This window comes from Mobula birostris, chromosome 6, assembly GCF_030028105.1.
Source record: "Mobula birostris isolate sMobBir1 chromosome 6, sMobBir1.hap1, whole genome shotgun sequence".
NCBI lineage: Eukaryota > Metazoa > Chordata > Chondrichthyes > Myliobatiformes > Myliobatidae > Mobula > Mobula birostris.
Window position 1 is genome coordinate 174210160 of NC_092375.1, and position 25668 is coordinate 174235827.

Sequence of the window (25668 nt, forward strand, 5' to 3'; positions counted from 1 at the left end):
AGCGTCGGTGCTTGGCATCAGAAAATGCTGCAGAGGATTGTAAACTCGGCCATGTTCATTATAGGCATGAGCCTCCCACTGTTATGGTTGTTCTTAATAAAGACAAACTCATCTGGGTAGAAAACTAACATATTGTTTATTTACAGAATGGCTTCAGCTCAACCACATTTTACTCAAGACACTCCAAGAGCATGTGTGACCCGTTCACCAATGTCAGTTCTGAGTTCCGGGTGAACTGCCCACGCAGTAGTTCATTATTATCCATACACATAATAAAACATCTTCTCCCTTTATAGAAAAACCAAACATAAAACTATGTCCTCATAAACCTGCAAGAAATACAAATGTTTTCCAACAAAGATATTTACATTAACGTCAATTGTAATGAGCAAATAATGTCCCACATTCACTCAGACACACTCAACCTGTCTCTGTGGTGGCTTAATGATCCCTTCTGGACTGTTATTTGTTTCCACAGATGTCTTGCTTTCACCTGCTGCATTAATACCAGTGTCCTTTTGAGAACTCTGATCTACGTGCTCATTTCTTTCGCATCCCTCTGCCAAGATCCTATCTGTTCATCTCTGTTCTTGTTCTTGCTGTGTGACCATAATTCACTCCACGTGCCTCATAATGGAGCCCTGAACTATATCCATGTGATCAGTGAGTCTGTGCATAAGTTTCAACTGACTCTATCTCAATTCACAGAGCTCCTTCTGCCAGTTGCATATCATAGATAGCAACTCCTCCTGTTGGTTTGTGTTGAACTGATGCTGTTGTTCTGACCTTTGGGTCTGTGTGGTTGCCATGTCTTCCTTTTTATTTTTCCTCTTCAACTTTGGAGAGGATTGTGGAGATATTTTTGATTTCCAGTCTTCAAATAGAAGTCAATGAGAGACAGATTTTGAACCAAAGCTGCATGATGTGGAAACAAAAACAACAGGAATTCTGCAGATGCTGGAAATTCAAGCAACACACGTCAAAGTTGCTGGTGAACGCAGCAGGCCAGGCAGCATCTCTAGGAAAAGGTACAGTCGACATTTCGGGCCGAGACCCTTCGTCAGGACTAACTGAAGGAAGAGCTAGTAAGATATTTGACTAACTCTTCCTTCAGTTAGTCCTGACGAAGGGTCTCAGCCCGAAATGTCGACTGTACCTTTTCCTAGAGATGCTGCCTGGCCTGCTGCGTTCACCAGCAACTTTGATGTGTGTTGATGTGGAAACAAGATTGGTGACATCTTCATGAACATTCTGTTCAACACTGGTATCCTAACTGTCATGCTGGTGTAGTGAGTATAGATGTCAATGGAAAGTGGAGTTCTTGTGCTTCTCTTGCATAACCTCTCTGGATCTCTCACTGATGCTGTTACAAGTTTCTCGAGTTACACAGGAAAGCATCCGAGTCCCTCAAAGACATCTGTGTACTCTTCCATGAGTGAAGTGAGATCATCTTTGTTCTGTGAAGCTACAGTGAAAACTCTTTTCACCAGGTTGAGCTTTTCACATGCAGTCAACCCTAATAGTGGCTGTACCCACTTTTCAACGATCAGTAGCGATGCCTTTCGGTTCTGCCCCTTGTGCTTGAAGGTCATTATACAACCTCCTTTTACTGGAATGTTCTTTCCAGTATAGCCTGTCACTTTTAACTTCACTGGGTTAAATTTGCTCTGTACTTTGAGAGTCTTGTAATCATCCACAGAAAACAGTGTTACCTGGGCTCCGGTATCAAGCTTGAATGGAATTACTGTCTCATTCACAGTCACTGGAACAATCCATTCTGTTTTACCAGCACCCGCAGTCTGTAGAGAATCCACAAAGACTTCCTCCATTTCCTCAGCAACTGGGTGAACTTTCCCTTGGTAGCTTTGCAGCACTTTGCAAAATGACTCCCCTTACCACAATTATTGCAGGGTTTTCCATAGGCGGGACACTTTTTTAGGATGACCCTACCTCCACATTTGCTGCATTTACTGTTTGATCCTACCTCTTCACTATACTGTTGCTTTGGGAAATGCCTTGTGCTCTGCCCCTCTATTTTCACAGCATGCTCTGATGTTTCTGACGTGTTGGTCCTTAGCTTGTGCTCATGTGGTCTCCATATTCACAGTCTTTTCTAGTGTCAAATCTTTTTCACTGAGCAAGCTTTCACTATGTCCATTATCTGGGATACCACAAAATATTTTGTCTCTAACTTTATTGTCTCTCAAATCTCCAAACTCACAGGACTTACTCAGCGTGTGAAGCTCAGCTAAGTGTAGGTCAAAGCAAACACCTTGTTTCTGGTCTTTCAGACATGATGTTCTTAATTGGGACAAAATATTCTTCAAATTTTGTCAACAGAGTGTCCAATGTAAACTCCATCTCATCAATTTGAAAGCTGTAATCGATGTCCAAAGCATCTACATCAATTACATGCAGAAAGATATTCACTTTCAATTTTTCATCCGCATCTCCAGCTCTACTGACCGCTAAGTATATATTAAGTCGCTGTTTGAAGTATTTCCAGTTGATGGTTAAATTGCATAGCCATGGAAGGACTTAGATTATCTATTACAGAATTTTCAGCTCTCATCTGATATTTTCTTGGTGAATGCGGTGAACACCAGCAACTTTCAGACACAACGTGCTCTCTGGGCAGCAGCTTCTCTCCATTGGAACTAGCGTCTCTTTCTCAGTCACTCTTTACGCTCTGTGTTTAGACCTCACACCAACTTCTGACACCATGTTATGTTTGTTCTTATTAAAGACAAACTTGTGTGGGTAAAAAACTAACACATGGTTTACTTACAGAATGGTTTCAGCTCGAGCACATTTTACTCATGATACTCCAGCCTGCCAAGAGCGTGCGCCACTCGTCCACCAACGTCACTCCTGGTTCCGGGTGAACCACCTGCTTTGCATGCTGGGAACTGTTGCTCTTTATTGCGCTCACACATAATAACACACCCACCAGTGCGTGATATCTTCAATAGGCAATGCCTAAGGAAAGCATCATTCATCGCTAAGAACCTTCACCATCTAGGACATGCCCTCTTCTCATTGCTATCATCAAAGAGGAAGTATAGGAGCCTGAAGATGCACATTCAAAATTTAGGAACAACTTCTTCCTTTCTATCATCAGATTTCTGAGCACTCCATAAACCATGAACACCATCTCACTTTTTTAGTCTTCTTGCACTATTTGTTTATTTTTTATTTCATATTGAAACTTATAGTGCATTTTTATATATTGCACTATAGTGATGCCACAAAATAACATCTAGCAGTGATAATAAACCTGATTCTGTTTGTGCTTTTTCTTTCAATTTTGTTTGACAAAGGCACCCTTATTGTGTTAGAAGTACTACTCTACAAATACAGCTTGTTATTATTGTTCCTTTTTGATCCCTTTCCAAAAAGGTGAAAGATGAGCTCCTAAGGATCATTGATACGTGCAAGCATGCACTTTTCTTTATAATGTCTCCTGCAGTCTGGAGGATTGGAAATGGGCACAGTACCTTCTGTTTCTGGAGTTTCAAAATCAGTTGTGTTAATGTATAAATGTACTGGCTTTCAGGTACAGATAATGAAAATGAAAGTTGAGTATGTGACTGTTTTATATTGAGGGAGTTTTTATCTTCTCCTGGATAAAAATATAGGCCCGTTCATCCTGGCCTTACGTGGATGGACAAAGGGGAGTCGAGACTTTTCAGTTAGATTTGTCTGAGGGTTCACAATGTCACTAGTTGTAGAGGACATGAAGATTATCCCTGAGCTACATTTCCCAGTGAGTAAACCTGAACTAATTTCTGAGAGCTGTTCAAGCTGTTTTTATCACAACAGTTGAATTTCAGGATTAAATTACTCCAGATTCATGGACTCTCAATCGTGTTTCCATCTGATATCATCCCATCATTTGTGTCAGATTTATAGCTCCAGATATTCTGGATCCCTTTCTGAATGACAGCACAACAAAACTTAAAGTGTACCATTAATAAATAAGCAGCACTAGTGTAGTCTTCACTGTCCAGAATATCTTAAAACTTCACAATTCCACAAAAGAGATCAGCATACATTTTCCAGAGCCCATTGTTTCAAGATCTTTCTTGGGAGTTGTAATTGTCATAGCAAGGAATACAAACATTTTTGTAATCCTCTTCATTGTTTTAATTTTTCAAACACATCTCAGTGGTGTTTCAGAATCGTATGCTTTCATCATTATCATTGAAATTAAAGGAAATTTGCTTCATAGCTTTCATCCAGGTAAACTGTCCTCTGTCGTAAATGATTCATGAATGTTGGAGTAAAGGAGTCAAACTGAAGAATTTACAATAAAGCAATTAATGTTGGTGACATTAATCAGGTCAGGCCTAAATTGCTCCAATGCTAAGCAATGGAGTTCATTTTAGCAGGGAGGCAACCTGAAAAATTGTGACTCAAGGTTATCCTGGTGCAGGGGTTGGTGATACACTTGGGTAAATGAAGAGAGATGTGTGAGGGTGGGGGTGGGAGGAAGGTTAATGAAGAGAGATGCAGGTTGGAAGGAAGGTTAATTAAGATAGATGGGGTGGAGAGGAAGGTTAATGAAGAGGGGTGGGGGTGGGGAGGACGGTTAATGCAGAGAGATGTGGTGGGGGTTGGGAGGACGGTTAATGAAGAGAGGTGGGGATGGAGTTTGGGAGGAAGGTTAATGAAGAGAAGTGGAGTGGGGAGGAAGGTTAATGAAGAGAGATGGAGTGGGGTTTGGGAGGAAGGTTAATGAAGAGAAATGAGGTGGGGTTTGGGAGGAACGTTAATGAAGAGAGATCGGTGGGGGTGGGGAGGAAGATTAATGAAGAGAAATGGGGTGGGGCTTGGGAGGAAGGTTAATTAAGAGAGATAGAGTGGGGTTTGGGAGAAAGGTTAATAAAGAGAGGTGGGGGTGAGGAGGAAGGTTAATGAAGAGAGAGGGTGGGGAGGAAGGTTAATGAAGAGAGATGGGGTTGGGAGGAAGGTTAATGAAGAGAGATGGGATTGGAAGGAAGGTTAATGAAGAGAGGTGGGGGTGGGGAGGAAGGTTAATGAAGAGAGATGGGTGGGGTTTGGGAGAAAGGTCAACGAAGAGAGATGGGGTGAGGGTGGGGTCTGAGAGGAAGGTTAATGAAGAGTAATGGGGTGGGGTTGGGAGGAAGGTTAATGAAGAGAGGTGAGGTTGGGAGGAAGGTTAATGAAGAGAGATGGGGTGGGGAGGAAGGTTAATGAAGAGAGATGGGGTGGGGAGGAAGGTTAATGAAAGATGGGCTTGGGAGGAAGATTAATGAAGGGAGATGGGCTTGGGAGGAAGATTAGTGAAAAGAGATGGGGGTGGGGATTGGAAGGAAGGTTAATGAAGAGAGATTGGGGTGGGGGTTGGGATGAAGTTTAAACCCTGGGCTGAGTAAAAGTGATTGGGACAGTGGAGAGCTTAGGCCTGTGCTGGGATGGGATTGCTAGCTAAATTGAAGTGATCTGGTTTCAACGCATGAGCTGCTATTTCCCGCTGCCTTGCATCATGAAATAACTTTTATTCCCATTTCTAATTTATCTGTAACTGCCTAAAATACATGTCCTGGCAACATTTGAAACAAATGCCGGTTTTAAGTGCACTTGGGTTTCTCTCAGGTTCCTCTCATCTCATTTCTTGTGATATTGAAGGAGGCTATTTCATACATGAAGTTCGTACCAGCTGTCAGAGCCATCCATTCCATTCCTCCACACGATTCCCAGTGAACCATTCCCTCTCTATGTCCATGTTTCACCATTCCCCCAACAACCCTACCGATTCTCTACTACCCAGCTATACTGGGGCAGTAAGTAACCAATCAGGTTAGTTTTCTGCAACCACAGGGTAAAGACCCAATGGTTACATGGAGATTGTACAGGTGAGGTTTGGATCAAACTCAGTCACTGGAACTATGTGGCTACAGCACAGATTGCTGCACTATTGTAACGCCAAGCGCAGGCCAGAAATCCTGATCACTTTAAAAGCACTTTCCACGTGAAAATTGTACTGTCAAAGTGTCTGCTAATAGAGAGGAGGATTGAGGAATATGCTGATGTCAAAGAGTGACAGGTCAGCTAGATAACACAAACAAAATGCTGGAGGAACTCAGCAAGTCTCGGCCCAAAACATCAGCTGTGTCTTCTTTATGGAAAAGAGTAAACAGTTGACGTTTCAGCTAAGTCCTGCTGAGTTCCTCCGGCATTTTGCGTGTGACGCTTTGGATTTCTAGCATCTGTAGAATCTCTTGTGTTTGCAAGTTATAAAGATGTCATGTTTTGCATACTGTTTATACAGATTAGGTTATTACACCATACATCGAAGTAGGAGGATAGGGTAAACTGATAGCAATGCAAAATAAAGTATAACAGCTACAGAGAAAAGCATGCAGTGCAGGTAAACAATAAGGTGCAAGATCACAACGTGGCAAATTGGTCAAGAATCCAGTGCACTGTACGTGATTTTTTTTTAATCACTCATGAGCTTCCTCATTGAGAACAAGATGGTTTAAGTTCAATATTTTTACGAGCAATTGAACTTTGTTCCTGCTCGTGATTCACTCTTTAGAAAGTCTCTAATGGATTGTCATAAATTTAATTGTGTAAATGGGATTAAAATTGTATATGCAATTTATGGGTTTTTTTTTTTGCAAACAGAGAAAAACATCACCACAAAGGCTGAGGGTGCAAGTCTCCAGGAGTCCAAGAAGACTTTTGCCCCGATCTTCCTGAGGGAGCTGACTGACATGCAAGTCATGGATGGGAGCCAAGTGAGAATGACTGTGGAAGTGGCAGGTAAGGTATCAATGAACCTCAAACCCATCCATCAGGAAAGACGACCAAGGTTGAAAAGTTCACTGGGGTAAACTTGTGCCAGAATTCTGCTGCTGAGTCCATCAAATGCAGATTGAATACATTTCATGGAGGGTGGCCACAAGAAAGCAGCATCCATCATCAAAGACCCGCACCATCCAGGTCATGCCCTCTTCTCACTACTACATTCAGGCAGAAGGTACAGAAGCCTTCAGTCCCACACCAGTGTGGATAACTTCATTCACCACTACTCTGACCTGATTCTATGACCTGCAGACTCACTTTCAAGGTCTCTTTAAACTCATGTTTTCCGTCTTATTTTTATTTGCATAGTTTGTCTTCTTTTTGTGTGGGCACGTGACCAAGTGGTTAAGGCATTGGACTAGCGACCTGAAGGTCGTGAGTTCAAGCCCCAGCCGAGGCAACGTACTGTGTCCTTGAGCAAGGCACTTGATCACACATTGCTCTGCGACGACACTGGTGCCAAGCTGTATGGGTCCTAATGCCCTTCCCTTGGACAACATCAGTGCCGTGGAGAGGGGAAACTTGCAGCATGGGCAACTGCCGGTCTTCCATACAACCTTGCCCAGGCCTGCGCCCTGGAGAGTGAAGACTTTCCAGGCGCAGATCCATGGTCTAGCAAGACTAACAGATGCCTTTATTATTTATTGTCTTCTTTTGCCGTTTGTGTTTCAGTTTTTCTCTGTTTATGTATAGTTCTCTCAAAAATTCTATTGTATTTCTTTTTTCCTGTAAATGTCTGCATGAAAACATATCTCAAGTTCGTATAAGGTAACGTGTATGTACTTTGAACTTTGATTACCTGCTATTGCTGTAGAAAGTCATGCAGGAACAGACTTTAGGCAAATGAAACACAGCCATCACCAGCTCCAGCCGGATACCTCAAAACACCAGTCAAATCTGGACGGTTGAGGAAGGTGGGTATGATTGGTGAGGGGATAATGAATGCAGTGTGCAGTTAGGTTCCTCTGTGAGAAAGTGCTAGTGATTTGAGGGGCCTCTGAATAAATGGAGCTGCTACCGGAAGACCATGTCACTCCTAACTGTGATCCTCATTACTGAGTATGACCCACTTTCTCTAAGATTGCACTGGTATTCTTACTAAGGGCTATTGAAAGGGACATCTTGGGCTTTTCTTCCTGCTCTATCTCAGATCTAATTTGCATTGAGATTACTTGTGGGAGCACAAAATAGCCCAGGTCTCGGAAGGTCACCCAGGATGCTAGTGTGGTGCTAGGACAACTGTGCCCCTGCATTCAAGCAAATCTGCTGTAGGTAAATCAACCAAAGTTAGAAAGGGAGAAGTTAGCTACAAATCACAAGAATAAACATGGACGGACAAGTGAAGTAACTTGATTTTGTAATATGATTGTAATTACATGGTGGGAGGCATTATATTCTAATTCATGCATAGTCTTAAGTTAACTTTGTAAGTAATTAAAGATGATATGTCCTGGTGCCTAAGAAAAAGGAGCTCTTTACCCTCAGTAAGGGAGTGAGATAGGGGTTGTGAGGAGTTCACACTGGACAAGAATATGTACAGAGCTAGTATTGTGTTTTGTTGTAGATATCACTTTGTAAATATTGTCAATTTTTCACTATTTTCACTAATTTTTGTAAGTTTGTTTTTTGACACACCTAAGAGAACAATAAATTATGAAATTGTGGATACAGGTGCAGACAGTTGAACATTCATGTCCCAGTGGGACCCTTTACTTCATTTCTGCTCTCTGACTTGCTTTTGGTTTTGTGCCTTTAAAGTTAAAAATGAAAGGCATGGGTTGCCCATTATTGTTCGAAATTCTGTGAGTAAGGCAGAGATGAGCAACGTGCCCCTGACAATATCATTCAGATTTGAACGCTATCCGGAAGCGAGTCATAACAATAAGTTCAGCCAAGTCCACTTTTGTGATGGGTAGGATTTCAGCAGGGAATTAATATAGTCACATTAAAATGTATGTTTTAGTAAGACTGTAAGACATTGGAGCAGACTCCACTGTATTGAATATGACTGCATTGCCCCCAGTGCAGTCTCAATGCTTAAAAATTGAATGCAAGTGGCTCCAGTTTCTAAGCTAATAACCATTACTTGCTTTTGTGGATTTGTGAACAGCAGACACTCTGCTTTTACTGACATTCCTTTCGTCTGAAGACTCCAGTACCAAAAGAAAATGGATTTGTCACCTTTGCAGCATCAAAAATGATGCTGTCTGAAAGTCAGCACCAGGAAATGAACTAACTACTGGTTCTCTGATGAAGCAAACGGCACGATAACAGAGCTCATGCCCCAGTAAACGGGTTAGGATCTTGCCTATTAGCGCAAGTATACATTTCTCATGATGTATCCTTGCGTTGAAAGTTTGTTTCCCATATCCATTTCTGTCAGGTAGCATAAATAGAAGAACAAAAAATCTTATCAAGCTTTCTACTTTGTGATGAGCCTCCAAAGGAAAAATTCCAGAATGTTAACTGTTGCTAAAAATGTAAACTATATGGAAATAGTCAAAAATAGAGACCGCTTAATAGCTGAACAGAAATTCCCAGTCTTCCAAAAATCTGCAATAAAAAGCCAAGTGTAAACTTATTTTGTCTACTGTATAAAGTAGCCCAAATCCACTTCACAAATAATGGTCCAAGTCTCACATTCAGAAAATTTGTTGTGGAACCTCATTTGAATAAGTTTTCCTTTAAATGTGGAATTTAACAAGATAGAAAGTCTTGCCTTTGCTCTGTGGAATTTGACACTGCTCATCTTGCATTATACATTCACACGTTGATTTTCTGAACGTGACCACAGTAAAATGAAGCTCTGCACAGCAAAAGAAAAGTGAGACGATGGTGTAATAGTTAGAAACATCTATAAGAAGCTTCAAGACCTCAAAAGAAATGGCAAACAAAAAAACTATGCAATGAAAAATAATATCACAAATAATACTGTAAATGTGAAATGGTGAAATCTGGTTGTGTGATAAACTGTCAATAAAAAAGTTAATCTAATAAAATCATCAAGTTCTCACTGGAGATCAAGGCAATTGTTGACCAATAATAGAAATGGATTTAAAAATAGTGTGGAATTTCTGACAAATCTTTTAACACTGCCTCAAGAATTTAGGAAGAATTGAATGTTGAAGTACTATATTCAACTCCATGCACCAAATCTGTCTTTATCAAGGTCATTAATGTTATCATTGGCTGTAAGGCTATTGACTGTGGAACAAAAGTTAAATTTAGTTAGTATTTTAATAGAGTTGATACAGTGTAGGAATGAGATTACTATCTTTCAGAAAATAGTTTCCATCAAGTTGAAAAACTCTAATTTGCAAAATATTTCTTTGCTATGCTTTTTTTAGTCTACTTCTGTTAATTCCAATAAATGTGTCGATTTTATCAGCCAATCCACCCCCTGAAGTTATCTGGCTTCATAATGGGAAAGAAATCCAGGAATCAGAAGACTTTCAGTTTGAGAAGAATGGAAATGAATATAATCTTTTTATTCATGAAGTTTTTCCTGAAGATACTGGAAAATACACGTGTGAGGTCTGGAATGATATTGGGGAAGTCCAGACTCAGGCAATGCTAACTGTACAAGGTACTGTTCCCTCAGATCTGTATTCCAACAGTTAGAGAATCTTCTCCTTCTATGTACTTTTGTACTTTTGCACTAACCTTTACACTTTAAAAGGATGGTGGTCTTTGACAACATCATTAAAAGCAGAGGATGCATAACAATTCAGATGTGTTATGCCAGAAGATGAAGGTTTTATGTTATATCAGAAAACTAAAGTTTCAAAATGCTTTTAATTTTATATCATAAATAACTGGATCTGAAAATAATGCAACCTCTTTCACACTTCAGTAATCTGTAATATTATGTTTATCCAACGACCAGAGATGAAGTAACTTTAGACAGTGCAGAATTTAAGCCATAGTGAAGATTTTGGCACAATACCATCTCCATCAGTTTAATGCTGAAATTCGATGTAGGATTTTGGGGATATAGTGGCTCAATGTTTGTTACTGGATTGATAACCCACAGGCCTGCAAACATGATCATTAAAGATGTGCTCACATCCCACTATGGGCAGCTAGAAATTTTAATTTGAAAAAAGTCTGTGCTAATATTTAAAAATCTTGTTATCATTAATGGTGACTATAAATTATAGAAATATAATTGGTCTCCAGTACCACATTCCCGGTAATGTAGTTCAGAGGAGGAACTTCACGGTCCTTTCACAGTTTCAAGTATATGAGTTGTATTTATTTTATAAGTGAGAGGCACAGACTGCTTTAGGAATTATGATCACTGCCTGTGGAAAGTGGTTCCTGACAGCTGTAGCTAGCCTAGGCTGAGCCTAGCTCTCAGGATCTGTCTAAAATGCTAAAAGAGCATCAATAATCTCATCAAGGTGATCACAGTTGACTAGGTTGCAAGAGCTAATGCATCGATGACTGCGCTAGTGCTGCCACAGACAATGTTGTTGGGAGTAGGCGATGTAAGATGTATTGTGTCACGAGTTAATTTGTTTCTCTACAGCACTGATGTGATGCTAGCATTTACCATTCTGGGACTCAAAATCCCACTTTCTTTTTCCCTGATACATCAAAACATGCTCTTTAAAGGGATCACCAGCTATATGCAAGTTATTTGTGGATTGATTTCTTTTGCCTCAGTTCTCATCTGTTTACTCCCTAGAGTTCTTTGAAGTTGCTAAAAATCTGTAGCAAGTATTGTGCCAGGCACTTCAGGAATTTGTGCTGACTTCAAAGCTTTTGGTCAAATCAATTACTCCCGGACGAGCATGCAACAGGAGGCAATCCCACTGGAGCACAATATGACTGGGAGAATGAGCAGAGCAGATAAAACGGGCTGAGTTAAGAGATGGGGAGAGCAAATCCATCTGGGAGGCATGTAGCACAGGGCAAAATGCTCAGAAGGGAAGGGAAAGTGACAAAAGAGGCAAAACTGATTGGGCCATAGAATCAGAATCCGGTATAATATCAGCAGCATATGTCAAGAAATTTGTTGTCTTTGTGCAACAGTACAATGCAATACATACTAAAAACTGTGAATAACAGTTAACTATAAATTATTAAATAGTTAAATTAAATAACAAAACAAAGTGATGTGTTAGTGTGCATGGATTCAATGTCCATTCAGAAATCGTGGCTGAGGGGAAGATTCTATAGATTTGCTCAGTATGCCCAAAGGAAAAGGGATCTCTGGGTTGTATGTGGTGACATGCATGTACTCTGATAATAAATTTTACCGTGAAGAAACTGTCCCTGAATCACTGATTGTGTAACTTCAGGCTCCTCTACCTCCTGGAACAGAACAGGGATCTGTTCTGGGACCCCTACTCTTCGTGATTTTTATAAATGACCTGGATAAGGAAGTGGAGGGATGGGTTAGTAAATTTGCTGATGACACAAATGTTGGGGGTGTTGTGGATAGTGTGGAGGGCTGTCAGAGGTTACAGCGGGACATTGATGGGATGCAAAACTGGGCTAAGAAGTGGCAGATGGAGTTCAATGCAGATAAGTGTGAGGTGGTTCATTTTGGTAGGTCAAATATGATGGCAGAATATAGTATTAGTGGTAGGACTCTCGGCAGTGTGGAGGATCAGAGAGATCTTGGGGTCACTCAAAGGACACTCAAAGATGCTACGCAGGTTGACTGCATGGTTAAGAAGGCAGACGGTGCATTGGCCTTCGTCAACCATGAGATTGAGTTTAAGATGAGTCAGCATACAGAGAGGAGGTGCAGCAGCTAACGGACTGGTGCAGAGCCAACAACCTGTCTTTGAATGTGAACAAAACAAAAGAGATGGTTGTTGACTTCAGGAGGACACGGAGCGACCACTCTCCACTGAACATCGACGACTCCTCCGTAGAGATCGATAAGAGCACCAAATTTCTTGGTGTTTACCTGGCGGAGAATCTCACCTGGTCCCTCAACACCAGCTCCATAGCAAAGAAGGCCCAGCAGCATCTCTACTTTCTGCGAAGGCTGAGAAAAGTCCATCTCCCAACCCCCATCCTGACCACATTCTACAGAGGTTGTATTGAGAGCATCCTGAGCAGCTGCATCACTGCCTGGTTCGGAAATTGCATCAGCTCGGATCGCAAGACCCTGCGGCGGATAGTGAGGTCAGCTGAGAAGATCATCAGGGTCTTTCTTCCCGCCATTAGAGACATTTACACCACATGCTGCATCCGTAAAGCAAACAGCATTATGAAGGACCCCACGCATCCCTCGTACAAACTCTTCTCCCTCCTGCCATCTGGCAAAAGGCACCGAAGTACTTGGGCTTTCATGACCAGACTATGTAACAGTTTCTTCCCCCAAGTCATCAGACTCCTCAATACCCAGAGCCTGGACTGACACCAACCTACTGCCCTCTATCGTGCATATTGTCTCGTTTATTATTTATTGTAATGCCTGCACTGTTTTGTGCACTTTATGCAGTCCTGGGTAGGTCTGTAGTCTAGTGTAGTTTTTGTGTTGTTTTATGTAGTTCAGTGTAGTTTTTGTACTGTTCATGTAGCACCATGGTCCTGAAAAACATTGTCTCGTTTTTACTGTGTACTGTACCGGCAGTTCTGGTCGAAATGACAATAAAAAGTGACTTGACTTGACTTGACTTGAAGAGCCGAGAGGTAATGTTGCAGCTATATAGGACCCTGCTCAGACCCCACTTAGAGTATTGCGCTCAATTCTGGTTGCCTCACTACAGGAAGAATGTGGAAATCATAGAAAGGGAGCAGAGGAGATTTACGAGGATGTTGCCTGGATTGGGGAGCATGTCTTATGAGAATAGGTTGAATGAACTCAGCCTTTTCTCCTTGGAGCAACGGAGGATGAGAGGTGACCTGATCGAGGTGTACAAGATAATGAGGGGCATTGATCGTGTGGATAGTCAGAGGCTTTTTTCCAGGGCTGAAGTGGCTAACACAAGAGGGCATAGTTTTAAGGTGCTTGGAAGTAGGTACAGAGGAGATGTCAGGGGTAAGTTTTTTATGCAGAGAGTGGTGAGTGTGTGGAATGGGCTGCCAGCAGTGGTGGTGGAGGCGGAAACGATAAGGTCTTTTAAGAGACTCCCGGATAGATACGTAGATCTTAGAAAAATAGTGGGCTATGGGTAAGCCTAGGTAGTTCTAAGGTAAGGACATGTTCGGCACAGCTTTGTGGGCTGAAGGGTCTGTATTGTGCTGTAGGTTTTCTATGTTTCTATGTTTTTCTTTCCTGACTGTAACAGTGAGAAGAGGGTACGTCCTGGGTGATGGGGATCCTTAATAATGAATGCTGCCTTTTTGAGGCATTGCTCCTTGAAGATGCCTTGAAAAGGGCCTGTATCCATGCTGTATTAGTGTATGACTGTGCTGAAGGTATTTCGGACCTGTGCTCAGGGAACGTTTCTCCGCCCCTTAGTGAGGGAATCGGTGTTTAAAAGATATTTATATTCTCAAAAATATACTTTACTCATGGAGGAACTTAATTTATACATTTTCTTTGGTCCAGATATATCCATGTTAGGCTGGTATATCCATTCCTCCATCCGACCTCACCAACATAGACTTTTTATTCATTTCTCATCAGCCTGTTAAGCTTCTTATTAAATGCAGCTTTGCTTTTTTCTCTAAGCTTTTATTGTGATTCCATGCTTTATCTTCTTGCCATTGTTTGGGTGAGAAAGTTTTTGCTGAAGGTGGCACTGGATTTATTAGTAACACTCTCCCATTTTAACCTGTTCTGCCTTCACCAGCAAGCACAGACATTTCCTTCACGTAAAAAAAAAAACAGGAACTGCTGGAAATAAGTAGGTCAGGCAGGATTTGTAGAACAGAAAACTCAATGAACGTTTCATGTTGAGGATCTTTCATTGAAAGTTTGTTGCACAGAAACATTAAATCTGCTTTTCTCTCCACAGATGCTGCCTGACCTGTTTTTTTTCAGTTTGTAAGCCAGATATCCAGCATTTGCAGTTTTGTATACAAATTTTCAATGTTTACTTCATGTCTGAGCCCAGAAAATATCTTCAGTCCTGTACCATGTCCCATCTGGGACTTTGCTTTCCAGAGGCTTGACCGTTTTAACCGCTCAGCACTGGAATCTGCTGATACTTTCTATGTCTTCACCATAGCTTTTTTAACCTTTCTATAATATGGACATCTAAATTCAAACCAAAGTTTAAATTCAAAATATTTAATTATTCCCTGTCAAACACAACTTGGAGCAGGGTTTGGTTTCCCTTAGTCAACCTTTTCATCTTGTGCCACAACAGTTAATGATATACGCCAGGGGTCCCCAACCTTTTTTGCATTGCGGACCGGTTTCATATTGACAATATTCCTGCGGACTGGCTGACCCGGGGGGGGGGGGGGGGGGTAGGGTTGCCAACGGACAAGAGTAGCAGTCAAATATGTTGTTTACCCTGAGAAAGACTACAATGACCATGAAGCCTTGCACAGGCACCAGTGCGCATGCGTGTACGTACCGATCTTCAAATCGTTTCTGGTGATTCTGTTCGGGAGGGGTTAATCACGACCGGAATATAGGTGATACGTGGCTAATACACTCAATTTTGTTTCTAAAAGGGTTTATCTGATGAATTTAATATTAAACACACACCGCATATTTTCCTCGCATGAATATAGTGATAAGTCAATTATCAGGGGAGGACAGGGGAGTTTGAAGTAAGTGTTGAACGAACTTCCAGTAGAAGTGGTAGAAGCAGGTTTGATATTATCATTTAAATAAAAATTGGATAGGTATATGGACAGGAAAGGAATGGAGGGTTATGGGCTGAGTGCAGGTCGGTGGGACTAGGTGAGAGTAGCGTTCGGCACGGACTAGAAGGGCCGAGATGGCCTGTTTCCGTGCTGTAATTGTTATATGGTTATACAGGTCACTTACAAGTCAATAGCATCATAACATTTTAAGTAATGTTTGGATATTAAACACACAGCACATATTTTCCCTGTATGAACATATAAAATCATTGCAACACACCAATATCGCTGAATCAGTGAGAGCCCTGGGCTTCTTTCCCTGCAACAAGACGGTGCCATCGAGGGGTGGTGGAAGACAACGATACTCGAAGGAGGTTCCTTATGTCCAGTCTATTCCGCAATTTAGTTTTCGTTGTATTCATTGCAGAGATACGTTGGAAATGGAAGCAACGTTTTCAGTGCTTCCGTGGCTATCTCAGGATATTTAACCTTGACTTTGATCCAGAATGCCAGCAGAGATGTTATGTCAAACACACTTTTCAGCCCGCCGTCATTTGCAAGCTCGAGGAGTTGATCTTCTTCCCGCGCTGACGTGGATGTCGCGCGGGTTGACCTCGCATGCGTAATGGCTCAACAGTGGGCGTGGCAGGGAATGAAGAAAGGTGCAGCTGACTTCTATTGCCAAATCATATTGTTTCCTCGCGGCCCGGTAGCACATGCTTTGCGGCCCGGTACCGGTCCACGGCCCGGTGGTTGAGGACCGCTATACGCTTCAAAACCAAGAGTTTTACATTTACTAACAACTTCTTCCCCTCCATCAGATTTCTGAATGAACCATGAGCCTATAAACACTACTTCATAATTCTGCTCTCTTCTTTACAGTATACAGTACTGTGCAAAAGGTCTTGGGTATATAAGACTTTCGCTCAGTACTGTATTTGTCTCTGTGGAATGGAGAGAGGGTTTGTAAATCTGGCAAGAGCAAAGGATGTTGGGAATGGTGGGATGGGGCACCACAGGGAGGGGTGAGGGATAGGTGGCAGTGAAGGAGTGCCAGAGGCGGGGGTGGTGTAGATACAGACACGCGCAGCCCTGAGACACCAGGCAGTGTCATTTGATTCCAAACAATTGGTTTGTTGATCATTGCAGAATGTCCCTTTGGTGCTTCTGCTCTTTCCCCTTTCCTTTCCCCTTTGCCCAACCATGAGTCCCCTTTCCCTGCCCTTTCCCACTCTCAGTCCACGATAGGGACCCACCTCAGAATCAAGTTTATCATCATTCTCATAGCTCATGAAATTTTTTTTACAGCAGCAGTACAGTGTAATACATAAAATTACTGCAGTGCTGTGCAAAAGTCTTGGGAATCTAAATCTTGTGCCTAAGATGTTTGCACAGTTCTGTATGTGTATATTAAATATATATGTGTATTTTTAAATATAAATATATATATTTCTTATTGTAATTGATAGTGTATTTTATGCATTGGACTGTATTTCTGTCACAAAACATATGACTAATACAAGGGGCATAATTTTAAGATGATTGGAGGAGAGTATGGGTGGGGGTTGTCAAAGGCAGGATGTCCCAGCACCTTCCACTCCCTGTGTATAAAAAAAAATCAACCTCTTGCATCTCCCCAAAACTTTCCTTCACTCCTTATAAACTGATACTTTCCTTTTAGATTAACTACATTTTTAAATTATGGGGTTGCTGCAAATTTATAAATTCTGCCGCCAATCCACATGTGCATGTTGTTCATGTAAACTTGTGGCCCCAGTGCAAATCCCTGAAGAAAATGATTTTTCTATCCCATTGTTTTGTTTGCTTGGAGATCAAACTGAGATATCAAGGACTTGAGGACAATTCTACAAGTTTGGCTTGTCTACTATATAGCATGGTACTCATGTACAGAAATCGTCTGTATCTATGGCATGATAAAATGATCATTTCCTCATAGACAAAAACCATAAACATCTCCTCTCATTCTGCAGAGCCTCAAAATGGGACACAGCCTTGGTTTATCAGCAAGCCGAAAGCTGTAACTTCATCTTTAGGTGAACGTGTCCTTGTTTCTTGTGCCATCGCTGGAGATCCATTCCCCACTGTGCAGTGGATGAAAGATGGGAAGGAGGTTGTAACTGATGAAGAATGCAGAATCCTTCAGAATGACGATGTGTTTACACTATTCATCAAGAGCGTCCAATTTCACCATGCAGGTCGATACGAAATACGGCTCAAGTATGTTTTCAATGCATTCTTTATAAGTCTTTAGCAATTAAAGCTGTGCAAATCTTTATTGTGTTTTCATTGTTCATGGAACAAATGGCGGAATTCTTCTCCTATATCTTATGGTCTTACTGGGGAGAAGGCGGGAGACTGGGGCTGAACAGGAAAATGGATCAGTCATGATAAAATGGCTGAGCAAACTCGATGGGCCGAATGGCCTAATTCTTCTCCTATATCTTAAGGTTTTATGGAATAATCACAACTGGGCATAAATGAAGTACTTATTTTCTTCTAAGTAGTGCAAAGTATCCATCTGTTTAACTTAATTTACTGCAAGTATGAAAGATGTTACTGAACTTCTGAGGGTGCTTCCACACTGAATGCATTGTTCTTCCTCAGTATTTTGTAGCTAAACTTCAACAGATGGTAAAGGAATCAGCGGACACAGATTAGGGCAAGAAAGAAGTAAAAGGGCAAGCAAGATCAATCTTTGAGTGGCAGGGCAGGCAGGAAGGGCTGAATAGCCTACTCTTGCTTCTATTTCTTACATTTTTATATTCCAGTTGTAACTATAATGCTCAACTAGGAGAACTGCAATTAGTCTAGAAAGTTTGTGCTCAGATTGGTTTGGCAGGTGTACCAACTGGATTTAAATTTCATTTAGATGGTCACACGTAGTTCTTCTTCAACACATATCAGTAGGGCAAGTTGTGAGGAAATTGCACAGGAAATGCCTTTCCTTAAAAGTCCCACTGGAACTAAGAAGGTATAAGAGACAGCCTATAATTTAAACAGGCTTCTCAAAAGACCCAAAACTTTCACTAGGATCAAGTATCTTCTCCAGTCTGATCATTGCAATAGGAACCAATAAGTTTACAGCTGATTTGATTTTCCAGGGGACTCTACAAAGGGCAGAATAACTAGAGGTAGGAAAGCAATCTTTAACGTGACAGGGCGAAATTACTTGGCCACTATAGCAATACAAATAACCGTAGTCCTGGAATTTACAACAAGATTTCTGTGCTTGAACTTGGTGTTACTATATTAACCCGAGTGAAATAGAGGGCAGGTGTATATGCAGGAAGTGAAATTTAACCTCTTCTATGGATAAAGACAATATGCATGTTCTTAACATAATTATTGAATACTGGTGCCCATCCTGTGCAGTGTCTCCTTAGTGATTTCCAATGAATATATAGTGTTGCTTCTGTTACATCTGTTTTTGCTCCAGATTTCAGCATCTGCAATTTTATTTGTTTTCCAATATGTAAAGTTCCTTTTATATCGACACACGCATGCATAAATTGTTGTTGTTCCTCTTTGCACGTTGTGGTGCATTGGGGGGCAACCTTGGCCTTTGTCTGTTTTTACAAGGCCAAGTTGCTAGCTCAACGCCTAACCCAGCACGAATGGAAAAGCATGCAAGGAGCCAGCCAGGTTCGAACCAGGGACCACTCACCTCGAAGTCCAGTGCGGATGCCACTACGCCATCGGTCGGCTGATGCATAAATTAACATTTATTTACTTAAAGACATTCAGCATGGAGTAGGCCCTACCGGCCCTTCAAGCCATGGCCGAATCATGGGAAAATTTACAATGACCAATTAACTTACCAACCAGTAAGTCTTTGGAAACCAGAACTAGAATGGAAGAATCACAGGGAGAGTGTACCAACTTTTTACAGACAGCGACGGGAACTGAACCCGGGCCACTGGTACTGTAAACTGTTGTGCTAACCACCGTGCTACCGTGCACGCCTAAATTCAATTCACAATTGGAGAAGTATTGATTACTCCCCAGTTCTACTGAGTAGTTATTTACACCATGGTAGTCTCATGTTTAAAACTGCTGCTTTCAATAAGGTTCCCTGTGTTAATGCTTCTCACCTTGTGGCCCCATGTTTACATCTAAGCAAAACGCAGATAGCCAATGTCAGATGCCTACGCAGTTAAGCTCAAGACAGTATGACTCATATTTCCTGAGTTGGGATGTGAATGTCCAGCATTTCCTGTGCAATCTTCCCATTGTCAATTTGCATGTGAACCTTTATATGAGGTTACCGTTCTGGAGATGTGCAACAGTAGAGTTGGTGCCTTTGGAAAGAGTCAAAAAAGTGTAGCAAAAAAAAGATCAGAATAATAATTCATTTTGAAAGCATGTAAACAAATCACAAGAATGCATCTGATAAATTTGCTTTAAAGACAGCTATAGTGTTGCAAAGTATGGAAATAGCTTTGACATTATAGAGAAGGAAGTGAAAATCCAAAGGTCACCTGCATTGCCCCTGAGAAAAGGGAGTCAGTTTGCTGTGGCTGGGGAAGGCACCTTGCATTGGTTTTTTAACACCTACACTTGCTTTATTAGGGAAATGGGCACCCTCTCCTAATTTCATTTGGGTGAATAACAGAGCACATGAACTGTACCAGGTCTTGAGGGCCTAACCAAGGATTTTTAATGGGACAAAAATCAGCCAGTAAGCTTTACCAAGGGGACATTTTACCATAAAGTGCAAGTGATTGTTGCCACAAGCCGCCTCCTCCACCAATAGGGCTTCCCACATGTTTGCATTACTGCTGAATTTTGATAGATCGCCTTAAAGTATAGTGAGTTTATCGTTCCAATTTTAGAACTGCACAGCTATAAAGCTAGTTGACTTGTCAAAAAATAAACAAATGGCAGAGTTTACATTTTCAACCATATAGTTCCCTCACTATTACTCATTGCAGTCATACTTCATACTGAAATCAAGAAATCCTTAAAGATTGGCGGTTACGAAACAGATCTTCATGAATCAATCAGCTCTTCCTCAATCAACTCTTCCTCATAGTTCTGATGCAGTGTCACACAGTGCTACTGGACAATACTGAAATATCCCCAAATCTTGTACAAAATCTTAACCATTGTCCAAGCATAAGCAAGGTTAGCAATGATTGAATATGGGGCCTTCAAAGGTTCAAAGGCTCATTTCATTATCAAAGTATGTACATAGAATACAACTATGAGATTCACCTTCTCTAGATAGCCATAAAATACAAAAAAGCCATGGAAGATATTGAGGCCTTCCTCCCGCATGAAAAAGAAGAAACGAAATTCGCAATCCCCAAACCAGCAATCGCTCCCTCACATAAAAACTAACAGATCGCACACCCAGACACAGTAGCTAAAAATCAAGCCCCTATCCCCCAAGTTCTTCCCACGCAAAAAGACTGCAACATTAACATCAAACACCTAACCCCTCCCACAACCAAAAATGTGACATATCACCCGCCTGCAATTCGACAACAAGAAAAGACTGAGAAACTGAAGGAGACCAATAGAAATTATAATCCTCACCAATAACCACGTATGTCTTGGAATTGCAGAAACATCCTCCATCAGCATCAAGGAGAGCGACAGCTCGAACTCAGTCCTTCCCTGACTGTGTTGTCAGCCATTTCAGAGAGCTGCAGTTGTGAAGTAATTATGTAAATTAAAGGTTGAGACAAATGAGAGTGAAGGGTTACGGAGGTCAGACATAAAAGTGGAGATGAAGCTAACAACCATAGCAACGATACTGAATAGTAGAGCGGCGGGGAAAACCAAGTGCTTCTGTTTCTTGTGATCTTTTAATCTTACTGAGCAGTTCAGAAAGACAGAGGTTGTTGATGGGCCTATCCCTTGTTACTTTTAATTGTTAATCCATAAAACACTTGGTCTCAGAGTTTATTTCTTTTGCTAGGGAAGAGAACAGCCTGAGAGTATCCCCTTGCACAAATCTGATTCAGCTAATTGCAGAAGGATTATTTTCCTTTGATAAGCAGTCAAATATTTATGCACTAGCTGCTCTGCATGGATGTTGTTTACAGTGATTGAGAGATAGCAAGTATTTATAATCTCTTCATTTAAACAGAAAGATTCAGAGTTGAAAAAAGCTTTTGTTACATCCTGTTCATTCTTGTTGTATGTTTTCCATGCATTATTGAACCTAACTTCTTTTCTCATTTTATTTCTTTTACATCAACATCAGGAACCAGGTTGGCAAGTGCAGCTGTCATGTGTCCCTGGTGGTCAAAGAATTCTCCCTTTCCCGAGAAGACGCGAAGGAAGAGTAAGTATGATTCCCACATTGCTTGGGACAGTTCTATTTTTGCACTGCCTATACTGAAATCAGTTAGTCCAGTTTGGAAAAGATTCAAAACTAATCCCCAAAAGTGTCCAAAGAAATTGTTTACATCACACAGCTGTGCCATAGTGTATAGACCAAGCAGTCTGTCTCACTTTTTTTTTATGCCCTTACATGGTCATTGAAGTCATCAGTGATGTAGTATAGCAATAGATTGTATTCGTGTAATAAGCCTTTCCCTTTTATAAACATTCTTGTGTCAAGCCTGGAGCTGTTCTCCAGCTTCCAAACTAACCTCCTTTTAATTCTTTCCTTTCATTGCTGGTGGCAGTAAGGCGCAACTGAATGTCAGCATCTCTGAAAAGGAGGAGGGTTCCAGTGATGGCATAGAGGATTTTGATAGACGGGGTAGTGTCAAGAAGAGTATTGCAGAAACTAAAGCAAACACTAACAACGATCAAACATTCCGTGGAGTACTTAGGAGAAAAGTCGAAACCAAAGAGCAGTCTGCAGAGCAACTCAAAGAGCAGGAGGCTGAGCAGAAAGACTTCCGCTGTGTTCTGGGGAAGAAAGTTATCACCAAGAGCTTTTCCGAAGAGGAACTGAAGGAACGGTCAGCAGAGCAGATGAACTTCCGAGACTCTCTGTCCAGACATGTTAAAGCAACTAATTCTTTTGAAGAAGAAAAGAAAATTTCAAGCCCCCAACAGATAGATTTCCGGGCAGTCTTGGGTAAAAAGAACATTTCCAAAACTTCACCGCAAGAAGTGATCACACCAAAGCAAGCACAGCCTGACTTCAGGAGTGCTCTGGACTCAAAGAAGAAAACTTCCACTGAAAAAGGAACAAGTAACAATTCTGACAGCAATCAGCCTGTAAAAGTGGCTTTAAACGATGGTGGTGATTGTAAAGATGGATGTTCATTTGTTGATGGTGGGCTAATTGAGGAGAAATCTGAGAGCACAGACAGTGCACCTGTCTTCAAGGAAACATTAAAGGATACTCAGATAACAGATGGTGAACGTTTATTGTTGCAATGCCGGGTAGTGGCCAACCCACCCCCTGTGGTCACCTGGACTATAAATGGAAAAGCTATCAAGTCGTCCAAGTTCATTAATGTGTCTCAAGAAGGTAACTAACTTACAAAATTAGAGAGAGTTTTAAGATAATTCCTAACAGATATACCTAAAATCAGCACATCGTGCTTACAATTAAAATTAACTTTTTTCGTAGAATTTATTAATTAAGTTACATTGACTAACTTACTAACAGAACTTTTACCTTCATTCAATCTTTTAAAGGGCTGGGCAAGATATTTGTGGGTTACTTTTTTCTTTGACATTACACACCAGTAATATAATCTGAAAAGAATATTTAAAGCAAATTTTATGACCTTATTGTAATAGTCTTTTGCAGAGCTTAGATGGTTTTTTCCATATAAATCTGGAGTTAATTAATATGACCTCAGAAAGCGTGTAAAGGTTGAAGTATATTTGAATCATAGTTTAAAATCCATGTGGCTAGTGAACTCTCATCAGCTTTTATTTGTGTCAGGGTCACTTTGTACACTTACAATTGAGGAGATTCTGCCTGAAGATGAAGGCCAGTACAGATGCATTGCTGAGAACTCTGCAGGGAAAGTGGAGTGTACTTGCTCGGTTACTGTGGTTGGTAAGAGCATTCGGCAGCCTGAGAACTCACAATGAAAAACATTCCCCTCATGCAATGTTGTTTGTCTTTTCTTCCTGTCATTAAACTGGAACAACTAAAAACAAAATTCCTTCCACTAGTCTGTATCAGAAGCAAAATGCCTATGCAAGAAAAAAAATGCTCCCTTAAGATCAACATTCAACATTACTGGACCGAATAGAAGTGACTTTTAGCAATTATATGTAAGATGGCTAAAATATCATAGCATATTAATGAAACGTGTGAAAAAGTAATTTCTTGACGTAAAATTGTCATGATATACTCAAAAAATTAGGCAACTTCCTCAGTGTTTCCAAACAACCAATTAAAATAAAATTGGATTCATTATGCAACATTGTTTTTGACTTAAGAAAAGTTATCTTCAAAACAATATGTTTTCTACTACTCAAATAAAGCAGAGCAAAGCAGAACAGAATGTTATTTGTCATTCAGTCCAAATTATCTTATAATTGTTGTATTTCAGATGTAGCTGAACCAAATACTCCTAAACCCACTGAGAAAAAGTCAAAGACAAAATCCATTCCTAGTCCCACTTCAGAAACAGATTGTGGTAAGTAAAGATAATTTATCCAACCTGTTTCCAAATAAGGAATGGATTGGGCTTTCAGCTATTTTCCCATTAATTGTAGACTATTCGCTAAAGAAGATGTCATCTGTGATGGTGATATATTATGTTGGTTTAACCTTTGGCGCAGGATATGAGAATTTCTAAATTGTAGCACAAAGTATGCTATGAATGCTAAATATCAAAAGCTAATGTAGAGCAGTTTGAAGTTAACTGTCCAGACTCCATATTTTCTTCTTAATCTTATGAATTAAAATGTACTTTTTTTGAAAAAGATACAAATGTGGATGAGAATTTTTTAATGTAAAATGTTTATTTCTTTTAAAGACTTTTCAAGTAGGGATATTATTCTTTTATAGAGTTCATAAATAATCTTAAGCGGAGGTCTTTAAAAAGAAAGGGGATACCAGCATAATTTGTTTCTCTGTGGCATTGGAAGTAACATTACTTTTCTACATTATATTAATAACTCCAGGTTCAAACTTATATAACCTATGTTGAGCTGTTCTAAATTATGATGAATTTTAACCGAGCAAGTTCATGACATTCATGGACTAAATAATGAAACATGTTTACATTAAGTACTTCGTTTATTTCAAAATAAATGAATAATAGAATTATGGAGCGTAGAAGGAGGTCTATTGGCCCATTGCCCCTGTACTGTTCTTTAGTGAAGCTAGCAAATTGATCTTACAGCTTGGCTCTTACTCCTTAAAATGGTTTTCTGTTAAACTATTTATCAAATTTCCTGACTCTCTTCAGGCAGTACCTTCCAGATCACAGCTTGCATGGTGGAAGCTGTTCTTTCCTCATTCAAGTTTTTGTTTCCCTAGTCACCTTAAATTGTGATCCATTGACTACTGATCCATTTGTCTCGGAAAATTTCCCATATTTAATCCATTGAACTCATTCATCAGTTTGAACACCTCCATCAAAATTCCACTCAACATTTCCATGTCCCAAAGGGAACAACCACAGCTTCTTCAGTTTGTCCAGAACACAAAAGTTCCAAATCCACAGTATCATTCTGGTGAATAACTTCTGCACTTTTCCTGAAGCTTTGCCAGCCTCCATAAAGTGTGATGAATAAATAATCCAGGTGAGATTAATGAATATTTCACGCAATTTAGTAAAACATCCTCATTTATGTTTTCTTTTGCTCTTTTCAAACCTAGGACTAACAAATGCTTTTATCAGGTTACTCAACATATTACCTTTCCTTCAAAAGTTTGTTCGTTCATATCTTTGAGTCTTTCCCTTCTTGTACCCCATTAAAATTACTGGTATATTGGTTTATTATTGTCAAATGTACTGAAGTACAGTGACAATTTCATTTTGCATGCCACCCATGCGGAACGTTTCAACACATCAGTGTATTGAGGAAGTACAAGAGAAATGCAGACTTAGTGTTACAGTTACAGATACAGAGTGCAGAGCAGGCAGGTAATAAAGTGCAAAGTCACGACAAGTTAGATTGTGAAGTCAAGAGTTCACCTTACTGTAC

At 40.6% G+C, this 25668-nt stretch overlaps 1 protein-coding gene across 2 annotated transcripts in view; it reads left to right on the top strand.

The window, feature by feature from the left end:
• LOC140199600 (myosin light chain kinase, smooth muscle-like) overlaps positions 1-25668 on the top strand; it is a 356925-nt gene that overhangs the window by 230752 nt on the left and 100505 nt on the right. For both annotated transcript variants that reach the window (XM_072261938.1, XM_072261940.1), the window contains exons 12-18: positions 6655-6792; positions 10223-10420; positions 17553-17799; positions 21794-21874; positions 22221-23020; positions 23444-23560; positions 24063-24149. In XM_072261938.1, the coding sequence (XP_072118039.1) occupies positions 6655-6792; positions 10223-10420; positions 17553-17799; positions 21794-21874; positions 22221-23020; positions 23444-23560; positions 24063-24149 (1668 nt within the window). The remainder of the gene's footprint in view (positions 1-6654; positions 6793-10222; positions 10421-17552; positions 17800-21793; positions 21875-22220; positions 23021-23443; positions 23561-24062; positions 24150-25668) is intronic.